Consider the following 26,877-nt stretch of genomic DNA (forward strand, 5'->3'; position numbering starts at 1 on the left):
TTGCACAAGTAACAAGATTCCTAAGTAATATGCCTTTACATTCAACACTTCTGTAACAAAAAGAACTAAAAAAATTAGACAGGGTTAGGTTAGAATAAGAATGGTATACTTGATATGTACATTTGGCAGTATTAAAAAAAAAAAAAAAAAAAAAATGAAAATTTATAAATAACTTTTTCCTCCAGTAATCAAAAGTGAATTTGTAAAAACCCTTTTTGGTAAGAGAGTAGACTATGTGCCAAGCTTTCTGTTCTTGCTGCTAAAATTTCAAATTTGCCTATACATTTGAATACTTTTCTAAATAATATTTGCTGAATGTTAACAGCACTGGTGTGAAATTCCTCTACAATACCAGAACTCGTAGGGACTGCCAAATGGGTTGAAGTGACATGATCATACATACCATATTTACATAGCAAAATGTTTCACAAATACCTCATTTTCAAAAATTTCCCTTGCGGGCAAACCACACATCACTTTAAAAATACTGCTCGTTTAAAAAGTGGGAAAATAAAACCATAAATTCCAAGCATCTCTATACAAATATGTCAAGTCTTTTAGTAGTACAAAACTTCAACTCTGCTATATACAGTATCAATAACAACATTCATACTTTGATTCTTTAAAAAGAAATATGACTACATCTGTGAAACAAGTCATCAACTACTCTCAAGCAACATTCAATGAAAAATTTTACCTGCCTGATGACAATGAACACCAGTTAACCTGAAATCTACTTTGCTGCTTGATAATCAAAATACTTTTTGTGGTAAAACATAATATACTGCAAGCCACATAAAACTACCCTGACAATTATCCAAAATAATACTAAAATATAAAATTAAGTTTTATCCCACATATCGAAATAATTTTTCAGGTGTTTAAATAGTAAAAACATAACCAAACATTTGACTTAACAGGTGTTACTACATTTGGATCGACTCTGTACCTGTAGGACTCAAAATGCCTCTACTGCATGTATGCATACAAATATTTACAGTATATACATATACTGTACTGTAAAAATTAAGTCTCGGAATAAAATTTCTGAAACTTCTCAAGTCCAATAACCATTTTCATGTGCGCTTAGACTGCTCTATGCTAGCATCTATCTGACAAGAGCTAAACTATTTATCAAGGAAGACTATAGTAAAATTTAGTTTTGCTAAATTAATCTCACTTTCAGATCAGTAACAACAAAATACACTACTGTACTATATAAAACACCCTTACAATTTAAAAACCAAAACAAAAGCCTAATGACCCTCCCATGTAAATTCCAAAATACCTTTAGGCAAAATACAATTGAAATGCCTGAGATCAAGTACTGTGTATTTTCTATCTGCTGTGTATGAAATCAGTAGAACTTCTTAGCCTGGGCTTCTTTGTTATCTCTGAAACAGAAAATAATGACACTGAGAAAACAGGATATTTACTAACTATAGTAGATATACAGTATGTACTGTACTTTCAAAAACCAAAATATTACATTTCGTACTGAAGTCTTTATCAAATTATACTGTAAAGACTTGTCAAAACTGCAATGTTCTATAGACAGCATCACAAAACTATGACTAAGTTTTCTGCATTCTTTTTTGCTTAATACAGGCACCTTTAGACCATTTCTCGAAATTATTTATAACAAAATTATATTATTAACTTTTGTTTTAATACCTTCACCACTTATCTAATAATTTTTAACTATAGAAAGCTGTCAAACTCGCATTTCATCAGTATCCAAGACACTACAATGCCATAAATTGAACAAAGCAATAACATTAAGAATGCTATGCTGTAAATGACAAAAATTATGCTCAAGGTGAAGTACTGTTGAAATCACCACCTAATGAACCCATAAAGGTTTCTAATTAAACCATCAAACTATATTCAGTTATGCAAAATTTCCAGTACTGCAACATGCTGCAAATAGCAACTTTTACTCCCTCCCCACCTCACGTCACCTATTGAAAACTTACCACTGGTCCACTAATGAATTTTCTGACAACAGCAGGCATGATGTATACACTGAATACATGAAAATTACACCGCAATGTCATATGATGACCCTGACATTAATAAATGTTCTGGTCTCACATTGAACTTTGCATGTTACACAGACCTCTTGTATTCACTCGCATACCTTGGCAAATATTCCAACCCTTATAAAGAAGACTGAGGAACACACTGAAGCAGTTAATCCATTTGGAAATCAATACAGCTGTTTAAAATCTAGTTTAACTAGGCCACAAAATGAACATTGAATTATATAAGTTATTTAATATATTGTAATTTCTTAAAATTTTAGATTCTCAAACTTGAAATATTGAAGATTGTCAAGAAATCTTTTAAAGATTTGTTTCCAATACTCTATATATATATTGTTGGTTGGGATCTGAACAATCAAAGACTGTTCATATGCATTCAGGGGGGGTCAAATGATTGTGATCAATTTTAAGATATGATTTCAATCTTAGTGTTCATTTTGGAATGAAAAACACAAAGCCAACTGCAGATACTAGACAGAATCTTGAGAATGAGCCACGTGTCTTCTTTTAAGACATCTTTTGGCTTACTTTCTAGAATTTATTTTAAAATTTAGACTTAAGACATCTTTTGGCTTACTTTCTAGAATTTATTTTAAAATTTAGACATAGTATTTAAAAGACTTTTATCTACATGAACTGCAATTGCCAGCCTACCTTGACTCAAGACGCAAAAAGGATAATTTCACATATCACCTATAAAGAAAATACTGCTTCTACTCAATTGAAGAACAAACATTAGGTAAGAAACTTAAACTGGACAGCTAGATGTGATCATTCTCTTTTCAAATCAGCAAACCAATCAAATTTTACGTAATCAATACAAACTATAAAGTTTCTAGACTCCCAGGAGTAAAAATTCATCTCTCACCATGCACAGACATTACATTAAAACTCTTGCCCTCCTCTTATCAAATTTATTTCAGTTATGATATCCAAACAATTTTTTTACAAGTACATTTTCACTCCCTCTTGCACCATTTTGTTTGGATTCCATCATTTTGTTTTGCAGCTTCAAGGAACTCTGTAAATATACATCTCTGAGAACACTCCAGTTTTGCACATCAAGACATTTATCATCTTCATACTAATTTTCATACAGTTAGTTCCATTCCTCCATAAGATTATTATCCAATTAACCTCATGCTTCCCCAGTTTAATAAATTCAATTCACTCATTTTTACAGTGTATCTTGCAGAGTTTAACTCTTCATTCCTTAGGACACAAGTTTTGGTATATTTCAGTGCATCTCCAGTATTAATATGCTTTCTGATACATCTTAAGAAAATAGCTTTCTATTTGGGTTTCTCCAGTTTAGTAATAGCTGCCATGCACCTCTGTTCTGGTTCATAATAACTTGCTTAGGGAGTCATTACAATAAATTAGTTTAAGATTTCAAGTAATTTTCTGACTTCACTACAGCTCAAACCAAGGATTTCTTTAATGAGAACAGGAAATTACAGCGGTCAGGTTAAAAGCAGCCAAACAACTAGGTAGGGAACAGCCCAAAGGGAATGAATGATAAGTAAAATGGTGTACATAGTGGGGCATGCTGTGTGCCATGCTGGCCACTCTTAAAAAATAAAAATAAAAAAATAAAAAGTTTCTAAGGTTACACTTATCTTCCTTTCTCATTGCACTTTATAAAACTTGTTTTTCTAGAATGATACGACTGTCTGTACAGTCTTTATAGTACCCCCTTTTCTTAAGACAAGGTACAAACTACTTTTCACAAAATTATATTCACCTATACATCAAGAGGGTTATAAAGGAAGTTTGATGATCAAAGTATACCACTATAATGACATGAAATACATGAAGGTAAGTAAGCAGTACTATACACACGTAAGAGTTAAAAAATAAGGGAACATTCTACAAGCCTAATAGGAAGTATATTGTACCAAATATTGTAAATGTGCATACAGTTTTAAAAGAAAAAATGGAAAGAACTTATGCACAAACTTCACAGCTGACTTGCAAACAACGCCTATTATGGAGGGGAATACCAAATTTAGTTATTTGGTTAAACTAAATTGGACACTATAAAATTTAAGATGGAACTTGAAAGAATTACTTATGCCCAAAAATGAAGCTTTTCTGAAGTATAAAGTATTACGGTCACCACAGATTCAAGGTATTTAAAGTAAAGGTTTTTTTTTTTTAATTTAGTTAGTTTTGCCCTAACTGAAGATCTGACAAGGGAATGGGAGCAGGTTCAAACAAATCCTTAACTTACAAATTACCAACCACTAGTTGAAGTGTTCATGACGGGAAGAAAACCATCGGACTAAGCAACCCTCTGACCCCTCACCATTCCCTCTAACAATACAAAGAAATTGATTACATCACTAATATTATTCATTAGAAGTCTGCTTCCATAATTCAAAGCAAATTAAACGCTGTACAGACTTTTACAGCAATCCAATTTTTAAGCATAATACAAATGTATCCAAATCAGAACAAATGATAGAAATGGAGTACGTACTACAGTGATTTTATACAATTATGAATATTTGAAACAAGTGGTATCAAGTCCAGAAAACCAAATTACTCACGATAAATGTCACATTACTTGAATGTCACAAGGTCAACCACAGAGAATTAACAATTGAACAAGGTAGAGTTAGAGAAATTGGCCGGCTTAGTGAGAGACATTGGCCAGCTTAGATGAGATGAGATTAAGCAGAATGGATGTCATAAGGAAGCTGCAAAAAAAAACTGTGCCATTACGACACACTGAATGGTACATTTCTACAAGACATGGGCTGATTAATTTGATTACAGTAATTAGTAATAAGTGACTTGTGATACCTAAGACATAAAAACTTTATACACAAACCCATTATCCATAATTAGTATTTCATATAAAACATACCCTGCTACACCAACTTGAAAAGTTAAAGAAAGGTCTCACTAGCTCCACCTACAAGATTTGTGTGGTGTGGACAAAGTCAACATAGTTGTTCCTAGTTTGTGATTTTTTTATTTTATATATTTCACCATATGCTTTTAAACATAATTTTCCGAAGACTTCACATGTGTATTACTTTTTACCCTTAAGGGTTTAAAGGGCTTAGCCTGCTTTGATCTGGTCTGTGACTACCTCGTCACACTGCAGATGCATCTCAGAGTATTGCTGTACGTATTATTTTGTATTCAAAAGATCCTTTTTCATCGATTATCTATCCTGACTTGTCTGGTATACAAAAGCTTTGCCCTTCCCCAGAATTCCGTCTTGTGTCTAGTACCTCTAGTTTTGTGTAATTTGTGTACCTTTGCATGCTTATCTATTATGCCAAGCTATAAACTAAGCATGGATTTTTAGTAAGATAGTGGCCTCATGTTAGTTGCCATGTATTCCCTTTTCAGCTTCATATTTCTATTTTTATTTCCTTATCTCAGATTAGGGGAATTACTGCTTTCTACTGTGTTACTGTTACTCTCCCTTCACCCTGCTCCTTGCCCTAACCTTTAAGAAAGCATGTTATCTTCATCCTCATTTGATAAACTAATGGGAGTAATTTTATGATTAATGGGCTTGTAGAAAAGTCTACCGTAAAAACATTTTATCATCTTATGACTTCACTAAGAAAAATAATCAGAAAAACCAATGTAAAAATTGAGAAAACCAAGTAAAACCTACACATTGAATGCATAGGGTTCCATGAATCATACAATTACTGAAACACTGAAGAAGAAAGTACTGTTACAAGAGTAATGAGTACGCTACTTGGCTAAAGGCAAAAAGCCACTAAATGTTAAGTGTACTAAACACTCGGCACAAAAAAGTAAACCACAAGAATGAACAAGTGTTTGAAAGAAAACAAATGATCTGATCATAATAATGGGAAAAAGCAGTGATAATCTGAAGCAGTTGTACACAGGAAATAATTATGTAATTGCCTTCTATAGGCCAGTGGACCCTAGGCTAGGCACAACCACTGGGGCTTTTCTCTTTGCAGCATCTTATCAAGTTGGCGTGACTAAGAACCATTCCTACAGATTAAGGCTACTTTGTAATTAGTAATGGGTTTGTACAATCAAACCAATATGATGTAACCAAAAAATGGTAAATTGGCTGTGGTTTTATAAAATCTAGAATGAAATATTTTGTCTATGGAACTTAGCAGTTCTACAAGCGAATATACATAATATTAAATGCAGCCTCTTAAAAGAAAAAAAGTACCAACCTAAACTTGGTTATTACCTAAAAAACAAATTTGCTCACCTGTAAATAATATATCCAATGAGTAAAACAACTTGAATCACCATACAAGTGATGAAAATGCCTGTGGAGACACAACTAACAGCTGGGCAACCCTGTCCACCACCTACTGGTACTGCATTTAATCTTTGATTGGCTGATGAAACATCCCGCTATGAAGAAAGGGATTATACATAGTATACTTATAAAAGCATTTAAAAAATCATTTAATATTTTTTTGCTTTAGAAAATCACTTACTGCCAGAGAACATGCAGGAAAAATTTAAGGCTACTGTCCTATAGCACAAATTAAGGTTAAAAGCCTGTTAATCTTTAGTTTTCCTACCTTGACAATATTCAGGCCTTCTTTCATTTCATTTAATGTGACATGTAGATCATAACCAACTGGCTGCACAGATCCCTGTGGTTTCTGACTATTGGTTATCAGCTGATTACTCTTTTGATGAATTTCTGTTACAAAATTCCTGTGAAAGCAAGAATGATAATTATATTATCTGATAGTAGTGAAAATGAAAAAAAGGTATGCAGAGAATACTGTAATTTGCTGTCCTGAATTTAAACATCACCTCTAAGTTTTTTATCATTGCAAAATATGTATAGCCATCAGTTCTCAGTTTCTCAAAAATAATAAAGGACTCTTATTTTTGATGAATGATAATGGCAGAAAAGGAAGCTTTAGGTCATTACAGTAATATTGCACCCTAAAAAACCTGGGGCATCTTTTCCTTTTGCTATTCGCACGTTACAGCTCAATACCCATTACATACTACTGACTTGACTTTTGGGTGTTATTAGGACTAACCTCAAAAGAAACTTTAAAATATGCCATCTTGATATATCGGATAAAAAAATTTCATTATCGGACATTGCACCACAAACTTACTTAATATCTCTTGCTGTTTGAACTATGTCTCTCTGATTGTTGAGAATTGCATCAATTTCATGTCGTTTCATGCCATCTGTGGGCAGAGCTCCAACCTGGGGTGGAGGCACCTGGCCTGTTGGAGCAACTTGTCCTCCTGGAAAAAATAAAATTTTGTTGGCATTGCCAAATTAAATTAAATAATTTGAACAGAACAATGGCATTGAAGACTATCATAAAATAACCAATTGTAATATGGAAGCTATTAAGGTTAAGACCTAGTGGTGTATGATACCAATGATTTTGTATTAATGCTATGGTAATCACATCAGTACATAGATAGAAGCATTCAAAAGGGAAGAAGCAGCACTGAATTACAAGAACTATAATAAAAGAAAATTGTGAGAGTAATTTTTAAACAGCAAATGATGCATTACTCCGTTAATTCACTGTCTAGATAAAAATGGTATTGTTTTATAAATTACTGCCATACAGTGTCTTAATTACATATGCTTACAATCAAACTTAAAATCAAATTTGGTTTGTGAATCATACAGAAGCAGTACACAAAAATTATTTACTTCAAGATGTGAATAAAATCCCTCCACAAAAAAGTGCACTTTCATACACAAGGTGGAGACAAGGGCATTTTAAGAAAATGGCAAGTTTCTAACGTGATGCAACAACAAAATGTTAATCTAGCTTTAGGGCTGAAATACATTGGAAATATTATATTAAAACTGAAGATGGTGCAGTGAGGTAGTGTTTAGGGGGCTGGAAAATGCACAGATCTTCAAATAGTTGATACAGTAGTGTAAAAAAAAAAAAAAAAAAAAAAAAAAGAAACCCAAGTCCAACAGGAAAACTCAGAAAATCATGGAAAAAGAGCATAAGGGAAGATCTGAACTAGAAGACAGCTGACAAGAAGGGACAGAACTCGTTTTCGGTCAAACTGTTTAACTGAAAATCAGACTTCTATAGTAGTTTTCTAAAAAAAGCAAACCAACCTCCCATTCCAGTATGCACGGCTGATACAAGGCCTAAAGTCCGCTCCTGCCGACCTATTATTTCATCCATTTTAATATACAGAGCTCGTATAGTTTCATGAATCTGAAATAAAAATCAGTTAACCATAAATGTCAAGCCAGTTTTGGACTGCACACAGAAATATCAGTCATATTTTCAACATCTAATTCTTTAATCTGTCAAACATACCAACAGTTGATGACTTGGCCAAAGGGAAAGATATACTAGTAGGCTTTTGTAATTACCTTTTATATAACCAATAAAAGATGTTATTTGAGGAGAGAAAGACTCCATGGCCCTTTAAGCTACAACAACGGTTCTTACAAAACGAGCACGATATGTACCATTTGATACTTTACAGTAAAACACCAAGATTAATACCAATTCTACTACAGGCAGTCCCCGGATTACGACGGGGGTTCCGTTCTTGAGACGCGTCGTAAGCCGAAAATCGTCGTAAGCCGGAACGACGCTTGGAAATATGTCTTAAACTAATAAAAAGTTATAAAAACCTTACTTGTAATCCTTTGGTTACACTACATGTCGTTTCCTGTAGTTTTATGTACAACCTGGAGTTATTTTCATAAAAGAATGCTGGTTCTTGAAGGTAAAAACTATTGTAATCCTCTGGTGACACTACATTCTTGAAGTTTTTATGTACAACCTGGAGTGATTTTGCAAAATCTTGAGGGCTACAAGAACAGCTGATTACTATTTACGTATCATATAGACTAATTAAAGTAAATGTATCTTTAAATAGGCTTATATTATTAGTATCAACAAAACATTTCCTGCCATGAGTCAGAGGCCGTTTAATGAAACGAACACTTCTCTGTCCTATCTGTTCAGAAAATAAAAGTTACGTCAATCCCCGAGACCATTGTTGCCAAAGCGTCTCTCTCTCTCTCTCTCTCGTCTCTCTCTCTGATCAAATTACATTGGAAACTTGACATACGATTGCCCTAATATACGAATGTTTTGAGATATAACAGAAAATTTGCGAAAATACAAGCTTTGATATACAACGAAATATTTGAGATACGATTTTGCGATGAGTGTTAGTTTGTATAGGCGACCGATAAATGGCGTTCAGTCTGTTTGTTTGTTGGTGCTGCATGTTAACACGTCGTTGTTTAGTTCGTTGTATTTGCGCCTATTTTTCGTGTTATTTTGTCTATTTTATTATTAACCATGGGTCTCAAAGCTAAAGACAAAGCAGGTGATAAGAAAAAAACCCAAGAAAATGATTTCGATGGAAGCAAAACATGAAATTATAGCAAAGCATGAACGTGGCGTTCGTATCGTCGATTTGGCAAACGAGTATGGTCGAAATCCTTCTACAATATCCACGATCATCAAGCAGAAGGAAGCTATAAAAACCCCCGAGACCATTGTTGCCAAAGCGTCGCTCTCTCTCTCTCTCTTCTCTCTCTCTCCTCTCTCTCTCTCTCTCTCTCTCTCTCGCTCTCTCTCTCTCTCCTCTTCTTCCATCTCTCTCTCTCTCTATCTTCTCTCTCTCTCTCTCTCTCTCTCTCTCTCTCTCTGATCAAATTACGTACTGGATAATGCCTCTCTTTGGATACTTCGATTTTGCCAAATATTGAGGGCTACAAGAACAGTTGATTACTATTTACGTATCATATAGACTAATTAAAGTAAACGTATCTTTAAATAGGCTTATATTATTAGTATCAACAAAACATTTACTGGCATGAGTCTCAGAGGCCGTTTAACGAAACGAACACTTCTCTGTCCTTAACTCGGAGCGTCGGAAGACGCTCTCTCCTCTCTCTCTCTCTCTCTCTCTCTCTCTCTCTCTCTCTCTCTATCTCTCTCTCTCTCTCTCTCTCTCTGATCAAATTACTGGATAATGTCTCTCTTTGGATACTTGGAATTTGCGTTGTAATCTAACCAGAAACTTCGTTTTGTTATTATTACTGGAAACAAGCAATGATTTTTTCATTATTTGCGCTTTGGACTGTTATATGTAAACTAGTATGTATTCATTCGCTCGGAAACTAGTTCCGCATATGAGGCGTCACTAAAAAACATAGAAAAATTACAACATAAAAGTGTCGAAAAATCATCATAATCTCAAAATTTTGTTGTAATCTAACCAGAAACTTAATTTTTATTAATATACTGTGCTAAACTATAAAGGATTTTTTATCATAGTATGCGTTTTTTAAAAGCGTCGTTAACTCGGAGCGTCGGAAGACGCCTCTCTCTCTCTCTCTCCTCTCTCTCTCTCTCTCTCTCTCTCTCTCTCTCTGATCAAATTACTGGATAATGTCTCTCTTTGGATACTTGGAATTTGCGTTGTAATCTAACCAGAAACTTCGTTTTGTTATTATTACTGGAAACAAGCAATGATTTTTTCATTATTTGCGCTTTTGGACTGTTATATGTAAACTAGTATGTATTCATTCGCTCGGAACTAGTTCCGCATATGAGGCGTCACTAAAAAACATAGAAAAATACAACATAAAAAGTGTCGAAAATCATCATAATCTCAAAATTTTTGTTGTAATCTAACCAGAAACTTATTTTTATTAATATACTGTGCTAAACTATAAAGGATTTTTATCATAGTATGCGTTTTTTAAAGCGTCGTTAACTCGGAGCGTCGGAAGCGTCAGCGTCGTAAACCTCGGAACAAGCGTCGTAACCCAGGACGGATTTTTCCATTGAATATTTAAGAAAAAGCGTCGTAACCTCGGAACGTCGTAAGCCAGGAACCGTCGTAACCCGGGGACCGCCTGTACTTAAGACTAAAATCAACAAAAACGTTCTAGAAAATTCTTTACAATGATTTACATTATTTGTAAAAAGATTTTCTGAATGCTACTTGCACGAAATTAAAGTAGATAGCCTTGCACGAAAATCGGGTAGATACCCTAACTCTAAGTTATTTCACGAATGACTGACAGTGACAAGATTAAAACATCCCTTGAACAAGGCTTTTAATTAAGTACTACACACCAGCACAAACATGAAATAAAAAATCTGATGAATTAATTGAGTTTTTTTTTCATGAAAACTGCAAAGCCAATCTATACTGAAAACACTTAGTATTTCATATGACTACAAACTTCTATCAGTTTAGTATACACAACAGTCACAGTCAATCCATACGAATTTGATAGAATACCTTTTGCAAAACTAAATAAAATTTACTAAAATATCAACATGCCTGACTTTGGCCCTGGTAAATATTACGAAGCTCTCTCTGCTCTCCTGTTTCATACTCCTCCTCTGTATCTTTTCTCGCAGCATCAGGATTTTGTGCAACATATCTGGAATGATAATGTAAACTTATGATTCACATTTAGGCTTTGACAACTTGTCTTACTATACTACTTTTATCCACACTAAAATGGAAATACCCAATACAGTAATTGCAAAACTGATTTAATGAGCTTGCATAGTACAGGCAGTCCCCGCCTTACAACAGGGATTCCGTTCTTGAGATGCGCTGTAAGCCGAAAATCGTCACAAGCCAGAAAATCATCAAAAATCCTAAGAAAACCTTACTTTAAATGCTTTGGCTGTATTAAAATCTATGTAAACTGCATCTTTATTGCATTTTTCATCAGAAAACCTTCAAATATTGTTTATTTTGCATTTTTGGAGTCATATTTCTTTCATCAGATGGGGGTTGCAAGTGTCATAACCCTGGAACGTGTCGTAAACCTGGAAATAATTTCTGATGAATATATAATTGAAAACGCTGTAACCTCGGAATTTCGTAAGCCGGGGACTGCCTGTACTGAATTTTAAAGTGATATAACAGATATAAGAATTTCCATCCACAAAGGCTGGTATTTTTTTTTTTACAAAAGAATTGACTGGTGCAAGAAGCAATAATACATACTCTTCTCTAGCTCTCTTGGTTTTCTCTTGATACTCTTGGAACTCCTTGCGGAATTTCTCTTCCTCCTCTTGATTGGTTTGGAGAAGCGCCATCTCTTCAGGTGAACGCAGAGATGATACCAATAATTTAAGTACCTGCACAAAATAAAACTTAGTAAATGAACTACCATAAAGCTATACTATAATAAGTCACTAAAGAAATTAAATAAAGAATGATTCTCAAAATAAGAAAAGTAAAGCGTACAACCCAGAATTGAAAATATCACTGCTGGTACAGACCTCAGCAGTGCAGCAGTGAAGTATGAACTGTATATACTAACAGAAAAGAATTATGTAAAAAGTATTTATGAACTACATGTTATAATGATTGCTAACTATCCCTTAAAAAAAAAAGGGGTGTGACTGATGAAAATTAAATTATACTCACGTCATGATCATCAGCTAATCCTCCTGTAGCTGCAGAAACTCCAAAGTATCCAGATGCAGGAAGGCGTACATTTTCCGCCCTCATGCAAATCTCGTAATCTTTATCATTGTTGGTCATTCCATTATGAACCATGAGCTGAAATGAAACATGAGACAGCCACAAATAAGTCTGTCCTAGAGCTGCATACTCTATATTGTAATGTTGTACCGAGGAATTCAGAGGCATAAAACTTATAAGAATTATTTAGAAAATTACATGAACTACAAAGGAATATGACTAACTCATACACTACTTGAAATGAACATGCCACAGTTTTCTTTATATTATACATCTAAAAGTTGCTTTAGTACTTCACTCACAATATAAGTTAGCAGTCACAGTTCACACAAACACTAAGAGACAAATCTTGAAAATTATCTTAGTAAGCGCCCCTGCTCATACTCTAGCATTTTAGTTTTCAAAACACTGACTTAATGACATTATAGCTCATTAAGCAGTAAACACACACAGTTTTAATTGGCACCCAAAATAAAAGTCCAGTAGTACAAAACCAAACAGCAATATTAGAAAAACTACCTTTAGTTATTAGTCAATTAGTCTACCCTTTTCCCTTGTCTCTGCATTATACTCTATATCAAAAGGAAATTCACATTTTCCTAGTGTTGCACTGTAATAGTACCTAAAACCTCCACTGAAAGCCTAAAATGACAAATTTTTAATCAATTTGTATTTTTCATAGCTAACAAACCTGAGGTCTTGACAATAGGTACATCATCCACAACTACTACTATCATCTTTGAACTGATAAGTCAAAAGGCCACGATAAAGTACCACAAATGATGTGCAAACCAATGTATATTATTGAAAATGGTTACTATAAGCTGGTCAAATTTCTTTATTACACCTTACCTAAAATAAACAGTTTACCCATGCATATTCTCAAGACAAAAGATTACTTTCAAGGCCGTGGATGTTTATGACAAAAAACAAAAATTCTACTTGCAATAATAGGAAAAATCAGATACAGATAATACTTTACCGGTGTAAAATGTATATGTCAAAGTAGGCACAGTTAATTGCCAAAGAATATAAACACAAAGATGTCGAGGAAATTAGGTATGCATGTAGACCTCGACTTAGGTCCAGGTAGTTCTAAGTTCCATAACTGAACAAGTAGAAAAGCTGATGCATATAATAGATAGACTATCTCAGAGCCAGGTCTAGAAATGTCAAAAGCTGAAATTAAGTTCAATTCTAAATGAACAGCATTAAATTAACTTATAATAAAATATGAAAAAACTGACGAGACTGCAGGAGGAAAAATTGGAGAAATACTTTGGGTCAATATGTCTACCTACAGAATGAGAGCCTCCTCTCTCAAGAACACCAATACACAGGCAAGATTTAATTTTGTTAACTTGCATAATTTTAACTCCAAAATACAACAAAACCTCTAGATACCACATGTTTTTCAATTGGAAGTTGTTTAAGAAAGCTTGATGCAGTCTAAAACAGACTGAAGTTACAATTATGAAGACCCCAATACTACAATCTACACACTTGATTTCCAATCTCAAGCTTTAGCTTTACTCATGAGTTGTATACTCAATATAACTAAATAAAATTCCTAAGTCCTAACTGATAGAGAAGTATTCTCAAGCGAACATAGCAGCTTTCAGGACTAAATTCAAATACAGCATACAACATTTGATAAAAAAAATATCTTGGGAGAAAAAATAATAAAACAGGATTAAGTAGAAAGCCATAAGACAAATGTTACTTACAGGGAACAAACCCAGGCAAAGATTTCAAAACCACGTATGGGTGAATATAAAAAATCTTACTCCCTAATGGTTAAGAAATATGTCAAGGGACTGACAATTCTGCACTACTGCTTTGTATTAATAAACTCTGTAGGAGCAACAGTTTTAGGATGGGGTTACTTTCCACTCTTTGCCATGCCTTCATACCACAGGGAGACTGCTCCCAACCCTCTTCTTTCCCTTCCTCCTCCTGCTCCTCCTCTGTTTTTTCCTTCGCCTCAATTTCTCGGATTTCATTGTAGTTGGAACAGTAGTTGTGGGTTCTGCTGTGGTTTCAAACCAACCCCAACCTGTAGCCATTTCATCCTCTGCAGTGTCATGAAAAGGCTCAACAAAAGCACTATTTGAATCAGGTCCATCATGTGTGATGGATGGATATACTTCTTCGGGCAAGGCAGTAGTGCTATATTCAACCTCTGACTGAACTGTAGTTGTTGCTTCATAACCGAAGAATGAATAATCTGTTGTCGTATAAATATCGTCGGGAGATTGTGTAGTCGTTACATATTCATCATATGTGGGAGAGACTGTGGTGGTGCTTTGATAAAGGGGTGCTGGTGGTGTCAGAAGAGAATCAACAGGCTGCGGTTCTTCAGTAGTTTGGGTATCAGATTCATATGACCCCTCCTCTGGCATTTTTGTATAATCATATTCAAGGAGCTGTGTTTTTACCTGTGCGTACAAGTTTCACTAAAAAACTCAAGAGCTATACATATACAAATAAAAATATGGCCAACAAAATTCAATGAATATCAAATCCTGGAGATGGCATTGTAAAGTTACAGGTCCATTCAAAATTTTCACAGAAGTCTGCATTACAAGTAAAATGTACACTATCTTAGCTTAAATCTGCAAAAGGAATACTGACTGACTTAAAAGTACAATTATGTTTCTCATTTATTAACTATCGTTTGCCTAAAAAAAAAAAAAAAAAAAAAAAAAAAAAAAAAAAAAAAAAAAAAAAAGTTTCCAAATATAAAAGTACCATTCTCCCAATAGTATTCAATCAATTCAAATTAGTATATCCCTAAACATGACATGACCTGTCTTGTCTCCTACACCAACAAATCTCAAAAAAGAAATTTTTATAGCCCACTAACATGTGGTCAAGTAAGGGAGACTTTCAAATTAACAAACAGCTTCAACCCAACCCAAAGGTAAAGCTATAATATGTAAAGGCCATGCCAACTATGACCTAGCATAAAACTGCAGTATACAAATACACACCTTTTAGATGGAAATAGGTTTTGGTGTAGAAAACTAAAAACTAACTGATAAAACTCACAGCAGCCTGGCCAGCTATTACTGCAAGAGTTGGCATTGAAATATTAGATCACATTCTGCATTCTAATTCAAACCAAAATTCTCTTCAATTCTGCATGATTAGCAAAAATTATGAATGAAAGATACTCTTGCAAATGTTACTATACTTCACTAGAAATATTCACGTATAGCATCTGGCTGCAAATGTTATTGTATTTGGGAGCTAATTTACTGCAAATGCCTTTTTCAAGTAGACCCTCAACTTTCCAGATATTCTGGGATATCCTAAACTATTTATCCCACTGCTAACAATTCTATATAATTTCCATCATAAACTAAACTGTACACTTAATAGTTCAATTTGAGGGATTTCTCACAAGATAGTCTGGCAAAAACCCTTCATAATACAGCCAATAAGAAAAACATTAAACCAATGAGCTATATATAGTTAATTGGTAAGGTGTTTTTGAGAATGGAATTTACGGTTCATTTTAACTGTTCAGTACCTTAATAACTCGAAAATAATCATAGTAGAGGGCACGAATCTAAAAATTTTAAGTTCTTTATACTAAATCAGCAGAGGACTGCTTTGTGTTTATTTCGCTTCATCCAGTGAGTAAAGCTACTCGATCAAATACTATACTTTGTATAGCTATAGCAATCAGAAATGTCATGCAAGCATTTGTTCAGTACTGATGCATTGTCCTTTACAAAATGCAATTTGTGTCATAGCAATTCACTATCTAACCCCTAGAAGACTAGACTATTTCATCAGTCTCTTTTAAGTATGCTACCATGTAACCAAAAAGTCTGGTACTTACAGTTAGAACATTCTTGTAATACTCTATCCGTGCACGGACTGGGAAAGGCTTATTACGAAAATCTCTTAAACATCCACCCAGCTGTTGACTGGCACCATCACTGTAAGGAAAACAAACATATCTCTTCTAAACACAAGGATATACAATACGGAACTCGGAGAAAATTAAATCTATTAAGCTCTCAAAAAACAAGAGAGATTCAAACTTTTTTTTAATAATCTTTAACCAGTTAATAATCTAAAACCCAGAAGACTATTGCAACAGCTTCTATACATGGGCTACATAGAGACAGCAATAATTCTAGAAGTTCATGCCAAATTAAATCTAAATCTACCTATTATTTCAATTACTCTATTCAATTTTACACAAAATAAAAAAGTTTAACCATACATTGAAAATAAAAAATTAACTCCTATGGCTAGTGTGAATGGTTCATAAAATGGAAGACGTAATACATCATCTAATAAGGTTCAGCCTTATATAAATGGTAACTAACTTGATAGGCTAAAAATGCTCAACATCTAAGGTATCTGTGCCTAATGCCTGGGTAGTGACACCAAATGATAAATGGCACAATTCATTAAAATGGATTTCAGCAATCTCATTATTTATCAAAAACTTCATATTTTGCTTAGTTATAATGGCTGCAGAGTTGCCTGCTTCTATGTTTATCTATAGCTTTGAATTATTAATGATATTCCAGTCCATACAATTTTACAACAGAGGAGTTATATTTGCATTTACACTGCCTACTGCCTAACAATAAAGAATGATTTAGCAGGGAGAGAGAGGAAAGATAGGATGACCCAAAGGAAAGGGCACAGGACACACTAGTGGCAAAAATATGATGCCCTAAGCATCCCCTAAGGTGTTGATTCCCTACTGTGTGAGTGTTGTTGGTCACTGCATGTAACAATTTTTCTTCTAATTAGAAGTTCTTCAGTGTGACCAGTGTCTTTTCATAGGAAACTTATCAACAGCCACAAAACCCAAAGAGTAACATATATAATCTATTATACTGCCTCATATAATTCAAAGGTTTGCTGCTTATGGGTATAAAGGTATATTTCTAATTTCCAGAAAGACCAAAAAATGTCAGAAGAGTAAAAAAAAAAAAACTGGAAACATTTATACTTTTTCTCATGAATCATTAACATTATTGTTACAGATTCATGCGAATCAGTAACAATAATGTACATTATTCTAAAAGGGGAGAACCAGAAACTGCTCACAAACCCACTCACTTGTAAATTTCTACTTTTTATAACTACAGTAATTAGTTTCTCAATTTACAGAGTTTACTCTGTGCATTTTTCCTTCTAAAAATATGTATACTTTTTTTCTAAGTTTTCTTATGTATACTACTGTAATAAAATGTATAAACAAGTACTTACTGTTCATGATCATATACAATTGTACCATCATTGACCATGGCCATGATGTATGGATTATTCCTCTTGTTGTCATTGTCAAATGAATCAAAGAAAACACCCAGACCATTCCACTTATCTGAGCTTCCAAAGACTGGGCCTTCGACACCAGGAGCTGATGTAAACCAAAATGCCTAAAACAAAACAAAAACATTTTTTTTCAGGGGACTAAAAAAAATATTTTCAGCTCTACAACCTACTTCTAAGTAAATATATATATATACGTATATATATATATATATATATATATATCTATAAAAGTATTTTGAATCTTACACCTAAGCACCTTACCTTCATCTCAATATTCATACTATATTATAAAGCAAGAATTCCTGTTTCTGTATGCTTGAAAATAAGATACTTTTCTTCATCACAGAAACAGGATTTCCTATAAACCCATAAATCCAAGACGCCATACTCTGTGTAGAACTAATCTCAGTTATATCATCGTGATAATCGTGACAAGAAAGGCACCATTCCAGCATCAGGATGTGGAGATATATCAGGGAAAGACTGCAATTCAATGATGTTAAGATCAGGTCTACCATGAGGGAACCCAGGAGCCCCATAATGCACTGCAGCAGTCTCCTTGCCACCACACTAATTCCATAGTGCTCTACATGGACTCGAATGAGAGTGGGGGATAGAATGGCATCATGCCCTTTTGTTCACCTAGTTCAATGGCTATATGAAAAATATTTTTGTATTGTAAAAACTGCCTATTCATTACAAGCCATTACATAATCAAAAGATTCCTGAAACGCCATTCTGAAGGGATATCAACATAAAAACTCCATCAAATGTAGCAATACTCTGATCAAGAAGTCTGTACTGTTCTGTTCTGAGAGTCATCTACTCAAGGCATGTTTGTGATCAGGAGGAGGATCAGATCAACATAAGCCCAAGTAATCACCTTAACAGCAGGGTTATATCTGTTTCTGGGGCTCTTAAAGGTTCCATGGAGAAGGCAAGTCCTTTCCATGGTACCCTTCAAATATTTATCCTGCTCGATATATAAAGGGAAAAAGAAAGAATGTCAAGATATCTGCTAGATATGTCTGTGGTAAATCTTTGAGATGGCAGTGTGGCATCTCCACACAAATGCCCTATGAATGGCAGCTAATTCAATATTACTTGTGCTTGAAGGCCATCAAGATACTGACTACTCAAATCTTGTGGACCTTGATTTTGAGTTAATAAATCTGCTTTAGAGACTGCCTGAGCGAGAAGGTCATGTCACCATGTATCCTGAGACACAGGGCCTCGTCCATTTCTGTTCTCAGAACCAAAGCAGAAAAAATGGAGCTACAAGGAACAACGTCTTTATTGTCAGGTCCTGGAAAGAGGCTTGGCCAAGGCCCTCGTCCATTCCTCCTTGTAAAGGTTTACCATCAATCCACAGCAAGAGTACTGTTAGCTGCAGCTGTTTCCTGTGGGGATGCCTGATATTCTCCATGTGAGAAGCTGGAGGGTGTTCCACTTGAGTGAGTCTAAGCAGGTAGGCATGTTTCAGCAACTTCTACATGAGGAATGACCTTGGTAAGTCTGCAACCAAAGCCAGCCAGCATGTCTGGGAATCACTCCTGAAAATGCATAGGTGGTCTGCATGGATGATATGGATGCAACTTGAGTTAATGAATTTTCACTTAACAGCTCAAGATAAAGGGGGGAAACATTACACTCGTGAAGTATTTGTCTGTGGCCACCACCAGGTCAGGATGTGGAGAACAATCAGGACAGCTTGTGATTCAGTAACACTAAAAGTTTACTGTCAGGGGAACACAAGGCCCATAATGCCTTGCAGTTGTCTGTGCTGCGAGACCACTCCTTAATAAGGATCTGGAGTTTCCTATCTAAAATTAGTGGAGAGTTTTTGAGACCCAGTTTTACCTTCAATGGACCCACCAAGACGATATCTTGGCCTGAGCCTGTTCAGTGGACTTTGCTAAAGGTCAGCATATGAGATTGCTGAAGGACTGTTGTTGTTATTGTTTCACTGCAAGTCAAAATAAATCTCTTGCATTGGGAAAATGGAAGTGTGTCGTCCCTTTAAGTTTTTCTCTTGGACCATGCCATTTCTACAAGGATCAGCAACCAAGTAGAAAAATTATGCAATTCGAACATGGTGCGCACCTCTGACCTCTACAAAAGACTATCAGAATGAGGGTTTATGTTACACCCTGAACATCTATGCTGATCAAACTTTCCCACAGGCGAAGAATCAGGAATCATCATTTCTACAATACTACAATACAAGCCTAGTTATGAAAAAAAAAAAAAAAAAAAAAAAAAAAAAAAAAAAAAGCATAAAAAAACAGAAGTTATGCATTCCAAAAAAGAAGAGGCGACATCAACAAGTCAACCACCTTGTTGCCAAGCTTCAATGAATTATGTAATCAGCTTTCACTGAAGGTAAATCACGTAAGAGAGAGGCTTGTATTCTTGTATAAAAAAATAAAACCATGTAAATGTGCTCCAGAGTAAAATTTAATCTGACCGGACAAAAAAGACCTAACACTTGTAGCCTTGGGTCACAAAGGCCAGAGAGCTAATGGAACTAGTTGTCCAGTACTTTGGGAGCCAAGTTGCCATCTGTTAGTACTAACCTTGTTAAATTAGTACTAACCTTGTTAAATACCCTTTTTTTACAAACAATATAAAATAAACCTCTGACACTATATTTATACTTACGCTGAAAATGACAATTACTTTATTTAGCTATACTATTATAATACACAAAATTACAACATTTATTAAAACTATAACACCTTTAAAATCTCATTCACACTCCGGCCTTCTATTTTTCAATATGTATATGCTGTATAATCTATACATAGCACTGCTCCGATTCAGATAAACTAACATTTTCCTTACATAGATTCATTAAAGAATAAGAGCTGCATGAAAAGAAAATTCTTTGTAAATTGATTATATGGTACAGCCTACAGCTTATTACTATCAACATAAAACATTATAGCTATTGTTTGTAACTTTTTTAATAGTGGAAAGCAGTAGTATTCAACATAAATCATTATAGCTATTGTTTGTAACTTTTTTAATAGTGGAAAGCAGTAGTATATCAGTTATGAACTTGCATATAGGAGCATCATAAACATACAAAGGCAAAAACTCAACAAAATCGAAAATAAAGATTTTCCAATGCACAACCTGTTACTTACCAATCCATCTGCACCAATTCTTCCTCGGCCAGTTACACGGAAAACGAAGTCTACCTCCCACCACTCAAAATTAGTGGGGTTTTTAGTCCATATTTGACCTTTTTGACTTCGTAGGGATGGTGTGATTCGGACACTCTCCTCGCTGGCAATTGCATCTTAAAAACACAATTGAGTGAATAATTAATTTTCTTCAAATTAGCATTTAAAAAAAAAATAAATTAACAATTCAAGAAAAATTCTAAATTTCTGGTACAGACTACAACAGGCCAATTACATGCAGTGTAACTTTTAAAAATAAAGTTTCGAGAAATGCAGGGCATTATGATCACAAAGATAAACCTACATTACTCTCATAGTAAGTGATCATAAAGTTATCTTTCCTTACCATTTATAATGAACCTGTCAATAAGAACATTTACTATGAACATAAATGGGCATTTCAAGTAGTACAGTAATTCCGATATAAAAAATATGACAAGACAAATGAACATTAAAAGACTTACATTTCCATATTTCTTCAAGTGGCATTTAAATGGTCTAACATTTCCATGCTCTAAGTCTCATGCAAATGGAAATGTTATCTCTTTCTTATCAAAAATGTTTTCATATTCTGAACAGGGGTACGAGCAAATTCACATTTCATTAATGTACTTTTTTAAAGATCAGCCAACTGTAGCCTTCCTCCAATATAAAAACAGCAACATGAAACAACACTGCAGCAGTAACAATCTAGAATTATTACAAGTTACTAACCAGTAAAAGGCAGTGCCCATGTGCCTTAAATACAATGTAGTACATAAAAATAATTAAGGTCTATGCAATGCCCCTTCAGCCTGCATCTTTATTGCTTTATGCACTTAACTTTCCAGAACACTTCATTCAGTATCTTCCATTTCCTCCAAAAAGATACAGCACTAACTTCAAGATCAAAGTTATGTTACCGAGTGCCCATGGATACTAGTAACCTAGTAACTGTGTGCTGGTAGTGCAAACAAAATACTGGTAAACATACTATCTCTACTTAACAACAAGATGATGTACATGTCCACTCAACGGAGGTGATACAGTGGCTAAGATAAGTTTTAAAGAATTTGTATCTGTTAACTGCTACACTTGGTTTACATCTGGGGATATCTAAAGTAGATAGGGGCAACCAAATTGTCTAATGATAATGAAAGGGTAATGAACTCAAGCTCTCATGTTCAGATTACACGGTACTGGGAACAGAAGGGTTTAATGACATTAGCTTTATTACTGACAGCCATTACTAGGGATTGGCAATTTTTACGCTTATGCAAAGCAGTAAATATATTTCTAAATTTCAATAAAATCTACGATGTTTCTGCCTAATGATGATTTGCATCAGTATTCAGCACTCCAAAGAAATGTTTGACAATGTAACCCTTTTGACCCGTGCCATGATCATGGTTATCTGAGGGTACCTTGGCAACAACTATGATTCAAGGAAAACTAATCTCTAATAACCTGACCTTTCAGATACTGTCCAGAAAATTCGAGTTCAAAGCAATTAGAACTGAACACAATCATACTGATAAGGCTTCAGTTATTTGAGCTTTTAAAATCACTAAACAAAAAACCAGATAACCATGAAATCTTAAATCTTGCCGACTAGGGATGCTAATCTACGTATATCCTTAATAAAACTTTAATGCTTTTAAATTTAAATACCTTTTGTTATCATCTGAATAACCAATCCTCCATAGCATTTAATGACTAACCTCAATTCATATCCCATACAGTATTTCTAAAATGACACCAAATCAGTCAAAATAAAGCAAAGAAAAAGGTCTACTGCAACTATGCAGTATAAACAATGATGTTTTTAAGTTTAACTGTTGCATTTCAGTTCTCCCGTTACTTCCAATAAATGTAATACGTAGTACAGTTGTTTGTGAGTGAGGAAGAATAAACTTCAGGTATTAACTTCTCTAATAAGTTGTCCTTGTAGATTTCTCAAACTTCTCAAAATATTTTGAATTTTATAGCAATACTCTTTAGAATTCAAAAGAAAATGGATAGAGTTCAATTTAGTAGTAGCTACCAATTTTGATGAATCTTTATGACGAAAAACTGGACTAATTGTTAAGATATATCAAAGTTTGTAAAAACTTAAGCAATTAGAACCTAATGAAGAAAACTAACCTGATGGACGAAATGTATCTGATAAGGTGACTTTCAAAGTCCTTAGGAAAAAAAAACAAAAAAAAAAAAAAAAAAAAAAAAAAAAAAACCCACACACAAACATTCACTCAGTGCCTTATTATGCATATAAAATGAGACTTAACATGTTCTACCCTTAATGTAAAAGTATCGATATCAAGTAACTGTATTCTTGTCCACATGGAACAACACGTGATCCAGCCAAATAAAGTATGAAAAACATCTACCTGCAATAACCCAGCTACTACACTCGCGTAACGAATATTGGTCTTTTCAAATACGTATACGTATAGACAATCAACTCTAAGAAGAAAATTCAACCGACCATCATCAATAATCAACCAAATACAAATATTAGGTTTTTTTTTCAAAGCAAAAAAAAGTGTCAGAACAAAGCAAAGATTAGCACTGTGGCTGATAAGGGTACTACAGTCTCCCCACTCATCTTATATACGTATAGTACATTGCTGATAACATGGAATTCTCATTCATTAATAACATAAGTGCTTGACACATTACCCTACCTTTTACTACTTTAAACTAGGCTGCAAGTTTACATCTTTGAAAAGTAAATTTACTTGTGACCTTCATTAAATACCCCCATTTTGTAGACCACCGCAGCAATAAAAGCCGTTTATAGCATTCTTTACATTTATACAACAGATGCAATTTACAATACAAATTCATTAAATTTATAGAATTAAAATAGTCTGGTGAACAAAGGGACTTTAAACTGCATCAGTAACTCTTTTACATCTTAGATGCTATTGTAGTTTATGAGGTACATGCATCATTCTTAGATAATGCAAGTCTGTGCATGCATGTAGTACTTTGTAAATACTAAATGGAAGGGGAAATACTAACACTTTGAGGGAATGTTACATTTATGAACTAAATTCTTTTAGCTTTCAATGGGAATGGTCATGGCTCCCTACTGAAAATTTCTTTGATTGAAAAGCTCTTTAATTAGCAAGTTGCACGACTGAACAGTTACTGCTATTCATATACTCGAGCACAGAGGCCAAGTTCTTCACTCTGTGAATTATATCTATGCTTTAAAACGTAGTCTAATACTAAACCATATAATTACCTTTCACAGTATATAATGCAACACAATTTTGAGTGAATTTCCCTCACTGTGCATATGAGGAAGAACTGTGATAAAAGAATTGAAAGTGGTCAATAACAACATAAATGAAACAAGGATATAACAGACACATTGGCAAATGCACCTCAGGATACAAAACACCACAATTATTCAAGCTGCCCTAAAAACTACAATATGAAAACTTAACACACACTTAAGAAACTCAAGATACCCCTAGTATTCATAAAAAGTTATTGCATGGAAGAAAAGTAATGAAAATAACTATGAACTGTACTTCAATCTAATTGGGGCGTGCTGTATGGGCCAAAGGATGACCAACATAAACTAGGATAATTCAGGGTACGTATTTCATATCTCCTTCAATTACTAACTGTTCAACCTACACATAATTAGGGTAATAGCATTACTTTACATTAGAGATTAGCTTGAATTTTTCTTCTATCCTACAAGCTTGACTGCTAATTCTAGGCAACAACTCCACATGGAGTGCAAGGAATGTTCCCACGAATACGACAGCCACTAAGGATTGGGGTGTCAAATTTATTTAACGGTGTTTAGTAATGGCCCCTATGGGATAATTACAGTCTACCCCCCAAAAATAACAGTAAATTCTTAATAAGCAACCCAAATACTATAGAAAACTGTAATTTCCAAAGAAATACCCGGCGCAGAGTCATTACCTGGTCCTACCACTCAACCTACAATATGTTACCACAAAGTCTACCCTAGCACATAAATCACAAAAACACAATATTTACAGCAATGGCATATTATTTTGCTGACTTTTGAAGGTTTGACATTTCACACAGAAAATACTTATTTTGGTAGATCTAGGGTACCTATCCGCGGCGGCCCAGACTATGGCAGTTGCGGTTTTTCTATGCAGTTTTACCTACTGAACAATTATTTTAAGTAATACTTATTCGGACGACTGTAATTAACCCCCAGGGGCCAATACTAAACACTGCGAAATACATTGGACGCCCCAATCCCTAGTGGATGTCATATCTGCGGTTACGTTTCTTGCAGGGTAATTCTAAAGAATAGTTCCACACAAACTGCAATGAACGTAACCGCGGATACGACATCCACTAGGGATTGGGGCGTCCAATGTATTTCGCTGTGTTTAGTATTGGCCCCTGGGGGTTAATTACAGTCATCCGAATAAATATTACTTTAAATTCTTGTTCAGTAAGTAAAATAACATAGGAATACGTCAATTGCCATAGTCTAGACCACCACAGATTGCATCTATATTAATACCCTTATTTACTACCAAAATAAATTTCAATCAGCTAGTACTTTAAAATTTATCATACTTTATGTGAATGTTCAAAAGTTACTCTTCCTATCAATAAATCAACTCTTCCAATCTGAACCATTACTATTCATGTGTTGCAAATGTTCTTGTAACTAAATTATCTCCATTCACACAATCCTTCTTTTGTTAGGGTAACATTATTAGCGTACATGTGTGTAGCAGTGGCGTTATGATGCTTCCATTCCGTTTTTGATATCCAGTTACCCTTTAGTCACGGAACTAAAAAATTACACACTGGCCAATGTCAACATGAGAGTCATTTGACAAGTTTTTTGTAATGACTTTCATTCTGAAATAGGTGTTGGGTTTATTTATTTTTTTGTGGTTTTAATATTTAATATAATTTTTTGTAATTAATCCAATGAAGTCATCAACATTTGAAAAGCAATATCCCACAAGCTGCCACACCTTTGGGGTTAGTTTAAGCAAGGGAGGCTCCGACATTCTATGGTAGGTTAGATTACTGTTAACTTGGGTAAATAATTCCATGTGCAAGTTTCTATCTTTTTTCATTCATTCCATAAACAAAACTACACTTAGTTTTAAGTAGCAGATATTAATCAGGATACCCTAGCTACCCTACCTACTACCTATTCCCAGATTGGGGCATTGTACGATAGCCTACCCCAGCAGCTAGCTTAGGCCTGTACCTAAATTTATTCTGAAATGGCTAATCTCAGGATTTCTGACTTTGACGCTCACTTAATATGCAAGCAACTGATCAATAATGATAATCAAATTTAGAAAAGTCTCCTCTCAGCTGATCTTAGTAAACGAACCCTGAGAGGAGGCCTAAACTTAACGGAACCTTCTGGTTAGCACTGTCTCGTCTTAAAATAGCCACAAGAGACTTAATAACCAGAGCCTTAAGCATAAAACGATGACGTTTACACGCTGGGAGATTTTACAGGGGCCCCGAAAGCCATTTATTGCCGAGGACGAAGGAAGCATATGTTAGCAGACGACTCAGGACAACCCGGTCTGTCAAACGCGAGACCTGTCACCTGAGACACAAACACTTACTTCCACTATATTGCCAGAAGGGAACCAGGTTGTCCTTCTGCGCTAGGTACGGCCCTTTGAAGCTGTATTTGTATTCGAACCTTCTGTGTACACTTTGCGCAAACACTTGAGATATTAAGGGCAAAAGCAGAGTCAGACACCACCACAGCTCCATCTCTCCTACTTGTTGAGTACCCAATGAGGTCTTCGGAAAACAAGTACACGTCAGAATTAACCTGAGTCAAATGACGGTCTGTGATCTTTGTGAGGCAAACTGCCAGATGTAAATCATTG

The 26,877-nt window shown here is 34.6% G+C and overlaps 1 protein-coding gene across 5 annotated transcripts; it reads right to left on the minus strand.

Moving 5' to 3' along the window:
• Window positions 1-523: 523 nt before the first annotated feature.
• Window positions 524-26,826, minus strand: LOC135199998 (protein ERGIC-53-like). Of its 5 annotated transcripts, none has more exons than XM_064228194.1 (13): window positions 26,605-26,823; window positions 20,972-21,126; window positions 17,757-17,926; window positions 16,363-16,462; window positions 14,426-14,950; window positions 12,456-12,590; window positions 12,030-12,163; window positions 11,349-11,451; window positions 8,137-8,239; window positions 7,151-7,286; window positions 6,593-6,731; window positions 6,271-6,419; window positions 524-1,394 (listed from the first exon to the last, which is right to left on the minus strand). In XM_064228194.1, the coding sequence occupies exons 1-13, from the start codon at window positions 26,756-26,758 to the stop codon at window positions 1,358-1,360; spliced, it is 2,040 nt and encodes a 679-aa protein (XP_064084264.1). In that variant the 5' UTR covers window positions 26,759-26,823; the 3' UTR covers window positions 524-1,357. The 5 variants fall into 5 exon arrangements, with proteins under 5 accessions (XP_064084264.1, XP_064084268.1, XP_064084265.1 ...); XM_064228195.1 differs by lacking the exon at window positions 524-1,394 and adding an exon at window positions 2,893-3,066 and having other exon boundaries at window positions 26,605-26,825; XM_064228193.1 differs by lacking the exon at window positions 524-1,394 and adding an exon at window positions 4,277-4,361 and having other exon boundaries at window positions 26,605-26,826.
• Window positions 26,827-26,877: the final 51 nt, after the last annotated feature.

The sequence above is a fragment of the Macrobrachium nipponense genome, chromosome 26, assembly GCF_015104395.2.
Source record: "Macrobrachium nipponense isolate FS-2020 chromosome 26, ASM1510439v2, whole genome shotgun sequence".
NCBI lineage: Eukaryota > Metazoa > Arthropoda > Malacostraca > Decapoda > Palaemonidae > Macrobrachium > Macrobrachium nipponense.